The sequence below is a fragment of the Vespa mandarinia genome, chromosome 22 (assembly GCF_050613455.1).
Source record: "Vespa mandarinia isolate Hongniang chromosome 22, ASM5061345v1, whole genome shotgun sequence".
NCBI lineage: Eukaryota > Metazoa > Arthropoda > Insecta > Hymenoptera > Vespidae > Vespa > Vespa mandarinia.
In genome coordinates, this window is record NC_140831.1 from 1,689,001 (window position 1) to 1,695,000 (window position 6,000).

Below are 6,000 nucleotides of genomic sequence, written 5' to 3' on the forward strand. Positions count from 1 at the left end.
TATATATATATATATTTTTTTAGTTATTTTTCTTTAAACAATCATCAGACTTCCGGAATATATTGCATTTCTGTTTAAGATGCACTTTCTCCCTCTCTCTCTCTCTCTCTCTCTCTCTCTCTCTCTCTCTCTCTCTCTCTCTCTCTCTCTCTCTTTCTAACGTTTCCTTACTTTTATATTCTTCAATGCGCAATACACACACACACACACACACACACACGCACATACACACATATTATACGAATGATTAATTATATTAGATAATAACATCATTCGTAATGTCCTACAATCAATCATTATTTAACATATATACTTTTACAAATTAATTATAAATAAATTTTCTTTATTGTTCCGACACGTAACTCGCGGTTTCTTATCTATAGAGAATCATATATTATTATTATTATTATTATTATTATTATTATTATTATTATTATTATTTCTTTTTTTTTTTTTTTAATTACCTTAATGTAATAAATGATTTTTTTTCTTCGCATTTCTCTCTCTCTCTCTCCCTCTCTCTCTCTCTCTTTCACTATTTCTTTGTTCGTTGTAGTGACCACCCTTACACTTATAAAAGATAAGAGCGACTATTGAACGTTTGAGATCTCGCGTTGATAATAATCGGCTGATGTACAGTGATTCCCCAACGGTTGTCTAACGTTTATCAAAACTTATGACAAACGTTCACGATATCACGTCAATTGCTCTTTACGTTATCTCATTGATATGCTGTCAAGTATTCTACACACTGCACGAATGATAAAGCATATATCGATATATCTATACCTACGCAATGTCTACGAAAATAGATCAAACACGCATATATACAAACGTGTGTGTGTGTGTCTGTGTATACGTGTATATGATAGTGTATTAACGTCACTTCTTCGAATGATAAAAAACTGATAAATAAAAGTAAAATAAATAAAAATAGATTATAATATTTCGAGAAAAAGATGTTAGAATAAATAGAAAAGTGTAGGTATACATATATATATATATATATATATATATATATATATATATATATATATGTATATGTGTCTACGTTGCACATAATGCATGTTGATCTAAAGGGAAAGAAAAAATTTAAGGATAAAGAGAAAGAAAGAAAGAAAGAAAAAAGGAAGAAAAATTTATTTACAAAACGAACGAAGTATCCCGATAAATTTATAACGTGTGTGAAATGAGGTTAACATAAAATCGTTAATAAAAATAGGCTTTTAATATTATATATCGTTCGAAACTCGCTCAATTAATTAAAAGGAGCTATTTTATATATATATATATATATATATATATATATATATATATATGCAAGTATTATTTTTAATACGTATACCATTGATATTATCTATTTATTGTACGCACAAATATGCTGTTTCTTTTTCTTTTTCTTATTTTTTCTTCATTCTTTCGAAACTTTTAATCATTTCAAAAAGTCTTATTATTCCACCTAATTAAAAAAAAAAAAAGGAACTACTTTATCCATATACACATGTACGTATCCATTTGAATATTTTTTTTTACGTCACAATATAGATATTTAGTCAGTGTTTATCGTTTGAACAAAAAATTTTGACATTATTTTTCGAGCAAGTCTTTTTTATAGTCTTTTAAAGTTAAACGAAAACAATTTTTACCAACCCCGTTATCGCGCAATCGATCATTGAAACGTTACGCTAGTGGTTCCTTTAACGGGAAAAAAAAAAAAAAAAAAAAAAAAAAAGAAAAACGAAACAAAACAAAAATAAAAAGAAAATAAAAATTCCAACTTCGTTATCACGGCAGATCTTCAAAGCGATTCGATCGATATGGCAATTAAATCGAGAAGAACGCTCGTATTGCTTGGACAAAAAAAGAAGTAAGAAAAAAAAGAAATAAAAAGAAAAAAAAAAAAAAAAAAAAAGAAAAAAGAAATAAGTAAGTAGGTAAGTTGATAGATCCCAGGGGAATTCTCATTGTTTCAGATTTCTCATTTCAAAATTATACTATTCTACTTATTATGTTCTAAGCAAATAAAATGAAAGTTGGCTTCGCGTTAGTGACGTTGGCTACGATCGAAGAAAACTGAAAGAAAGTGGTACATTTTTTTCTCTCTTTCCTTTTTCTTTCATTTATTTTTGTTTGTTTGTTTGTTTCGTATCGTTTCATTTCGTTGTATTTTCAACGATGATTGTGATATAAAAAGTTCAATGAAAAGACACATTCTTCGAACGATGAGAGAACGATGACGATGATTATCGAGAATGTTGATAGAGTCAGAAATCACTGAAGGATTTAGCTTTCTAGGAACCCGAGACGTTACAAATATTTTTACAAAGCTAGAGACCATTTTTAAATAAATCAATTATGCATTATATATATATATATATATATATATATATATATATATATTATAAATTTTATTTTTTTTCGCTTAAACCATTCATGCTAATTACGAATATACGAAATAGATATATATATATACACGTCTAAAAATCAATTATAATCGAACTTAAAAAAATATAGAAATAAAAATGATACTACGACGGTATATAATAGAGATATTAAATTATATTTATTATATGATATAAATACATACATATATATATATATATATATATATATATATATATATATATTGCATTGTTTCGTGTTTATTTTTATCCGTCATTAAATTAAAAATATAATTTAACGACAAAATAATAACTTCGGGCTATTAAAACGCATACGAAGAAATTCTCGAATACGAGTGATAAACGAGACCGTAGTTAGCAAGGTCAACAATGAATAAGAGTAAGAGAGAAGGAGAGAGAGAGAGAGAGAGAGAGAGAGAGAGAGGGACAGAGTAATGGAAGCATAAAGATCTTGGGAAGTCCCGAAAAACGTGATAGTTGGTTGGTGGAATGGTAAAGAACTTCGATATTTAACATACCATTCGTAGACCTTGTTAAATATATACATACGTATATACGTATGAACGATCATTCTGCATTACGAGTTGAAAGTAATCGGCTCGCAGTAGCTAGTAACGATACGGTCTGTTTCAAATGTTGACATATTCCATATAAGAATAGCGAGCGAACGAGATAGAAAGAGAGAGAGAGAAAGAGAGAGAGAGAGAGAGAGAGAGAGAGAGAGAGAGAGAGAGAGAGAGAGAGGGAGAAGGAGAGAGGGAGGGAGAGAGAGAGAGAGAGAGAGAGATAAGGTATGTAATTATAACTTTTTTTTAAAGTAACCAATTAATAGTAATTATTGCAGTAATTATGTAATTTTTAATCGTCTATATTTTTTTCTTCTTGTTTGTTTGTTTTCTTTTTTGTTCTTTTTTTTTTTCTTCTTTTTTTTAAGAAAATTGAAGTGTTTTCTTTTTTTTTAATCATTGTGCGCGTGAGTTTACGTGAGCGTGTATGTGTATGCGAGTGTATGTGAGCGTGTGTACACGTGTAGGGGATTTTTTGCTTTTATATTAATTATATCGTAATGATAATATCGAATCGATAATAATAATGACAATGAATCATTTTTTTCTTACAAAAATATAATTACATATTATATAGGAATGATATATTTCATTGATCCTTCAAAAAGAATCTTCCCTTTTTTTTTCTTTTTTTTTTTTTTTTTTTTTTTTATATATTGAAGTGTTCGTGTGTGTGTATGTGTGCGTTATTATTTGTATACGTGTTATTTTTTTTTACGTTAATTATTTTGCCTAAGAAAATATCGAATCGATGTTAAATAATAATAATAATAATAATAATAATGAATATTTTTTTTTTTAAATAATACCGATTAATCTTTCAGATAAAATTATTAATTGGAAAAAATTCAAATCCAATTGATCGAGGATTCAACGATTGAAATTGATATTCGTGGAAAATAAAAGATCGTAAATTTTTAAGTGAAATCGATAAAAGACACGTGATAAGTGCGAGTAAAGTCGAGGATCTAATATTCATCGATACAAAAACCGAAACTCTCTCTCTCTCTCTCTCTTTTTCTCTCTCTATATCTCTATCTCTGTCTCTGTCTCGTTACGGTCATTTCTACATATCTCGAGTTGAGAAACTCGGGGAAGTACCAACGTGTGTTGTGTCGATATCACATGAATCCAAGGATCGACGAACGAGCGTGTCGACAAGCCGCTTTAACAGAAGATCGATCGATTGCCGGAACGAGAACCTTTGTCTTTATAAAATCATGAAGGGGTTTTGAAAGTGGAAAGAGTGGGGAGGGGGAGGGGAGTAACGATAATAAGTATATAACCGAACGTCGACGATGTCGGACAGAGATCGTTGAAAGAATTGAAAGTATTCGGATCGAGTGTAAAAATTTAAAAGCCTAAGTGCCTATCGTATTATATTGAAGCTTTTAATCGATTTAATCATGAACAATTACGAGAATATAAAATCATTTAAATCTAATCACGTGATAATAAAAAAAAGATCTAATATCGTAGTGCCAATAAAAAGATCAAATTGACTTTATCGAAGAAGACCGGTGAAATTATTGAAACGAACGAATTTTATAATTACGATCGATTTAATCATCGAACGTAAAATATTATTAACGATTGATCGTTGACAATGAAATTTTTCCTACTTTTGATTTTGTTTCTTTGAAAATATGATTAAATCATTGATTAAATATTATTAACTACGAAGATACAAAAGACCATAATAATTATTGAAATCAAATAAATCTATGAGATAATTATATTAATCCTTTGGAAATATGAAGAAGGATCGAGAAAGTGTTAGAAGATTGAAAGGCGATGGTTTATCCGTGGAAATGGATTCGAATAATCAGATACTCGAGGTCACCGGCGATGGTTGCAAGATTACATTAACAAAAAATTGTGGTAGCGTGCGAGTAGTTGGAGATGGATGTCGAGTTAAAGTAACTCATAATGTCGGCGATATCGTTTATACTGGAGACGGTGGACGTGTATTGCTCGGTCCAAAATCATCGAAAGAAAAAGTCCAATATTTTGGGGAAGGCGGTAAGATCAGTTTTGATTCTGATAAGAAGAAAATGAATATGGAAGGTTCAAAGGGTACGAGGGATGTCAAGGAATCGATCATTCTAAAGAATTATCTTGGTACGGATAAAGAAAAGAATATAGAAAAGAAGGATCTGAGAAAAGCAAAGGAGGAAAATTTGGATTTACAAAATGAAAAGAAAGAAACGTTTAATCGTAATAAGATAAAAGATAATAATCAAAAGGAAATGAAAAATATAAAAAGCACTACAGTTTTCATGACTCAAACCAATCACGAGTCAAAGGATTATTTCGAAGTTAACAAATGGTTCGTTTCGCCGGCTTCGATTGCTTATAAATACGTCGAAAATGTGCCTACTGTGACGATACGTGGTGAAAAAAAAACTACGGCCCATCCTAACAAATGATCGACTTATTATTTTCTTTCGTTAATTAATTCAATTATTTATTTATTTATTGGAAAAAAATATACATATATATATATATATATATATATATATATATATATATATTATTATTATTAGAAATGTTATTAGAAAACTTCTCAAGAATATTGGTTAAATGCTGATTCGATATTTACGAATGTGCGAATCTATAAATAGCATCACAAAATTAATGATAATTATGAAGAAGAATAGACGATAATGACTAATCATTGAACATCGAAATTGAACAGGATAAAAAAAAATAAAAAAAAAAATAAAAAAGCAGACAAAATAGAAGAACGAATAGGAAACGATTCTTTACGTAATTAGAACCAATTTAGGATTGTTACGAAGCAGGAACAAATTTATATGTAAAATCGTATTAGAAACCTCACGGTTCTTGTTACATCTTGCCAATGGTTTAATGACATCAACACGTAATAAAAATAATAATAATAACAATAATAATAATATATATATAATATATATATATAAAATATATATATATATATAAAAAAAATATATATATATAGAAAATTTATGTAAAGTGATTGTATCTCGACGAAAATATCGTCGATTCTTCTT

The 6,000-nt window shown here is 28.6% G+C and overlaps 2 protein-coding genes across 8 annotated transcripts in view; one reads left to right on the forward strand and one right to left on the reverse strand.

The window, feature by feature from the left end:
- The window catches only part of corn (microtubule-binding protein cornetto), a 31,281-nt gene that overhangs the window by 10,046 nt on the left and 15,235 nt on the right, over window positions 1-6,000 (reverse strand). For 3 of the 7 annotated variants that reach the window (XR_014983491.1, XM_035867939.2, XM_085663497.1), the window contains exon 1: window positions 465-629. The exons of the other annotated variants lie outside the window; for them this stretch is intronic. Coding sequence is in view for 2 of the 3 variants with exons in the window: in XM_035867939.2 (XP_035723832.2) it covers window positions 465-497 (33 nt within the window). In the remaining variant the exon portion in view is untranslated. Of the gene's footprint in view, window positions 1-464; window positions 630-6,000 lie in introns of those variants that run through there. 7 annotated transcript variants of the gene reach the window in all.
- The window catches only part of LOC118442402 (uncharacterized), a 2,858-nt gene continuing 650 nt past the window's right edge, over window positions 3,793-6,000 (forward strand). The window contains exon 1 of the mRNA XM_085663537.1: window positions 3,793-6,000. This exon is cut by the window's right edge and continues 650 nt beyond it. Coding sequence (XP_085519663.1) covers window positions 4,723-5,397 — 675 coding nt within the window. The 5' untranslated portion in view covers window positions 3,793-4,722 and the 3' untranslated portion in view covers window positions 5,398-6,000.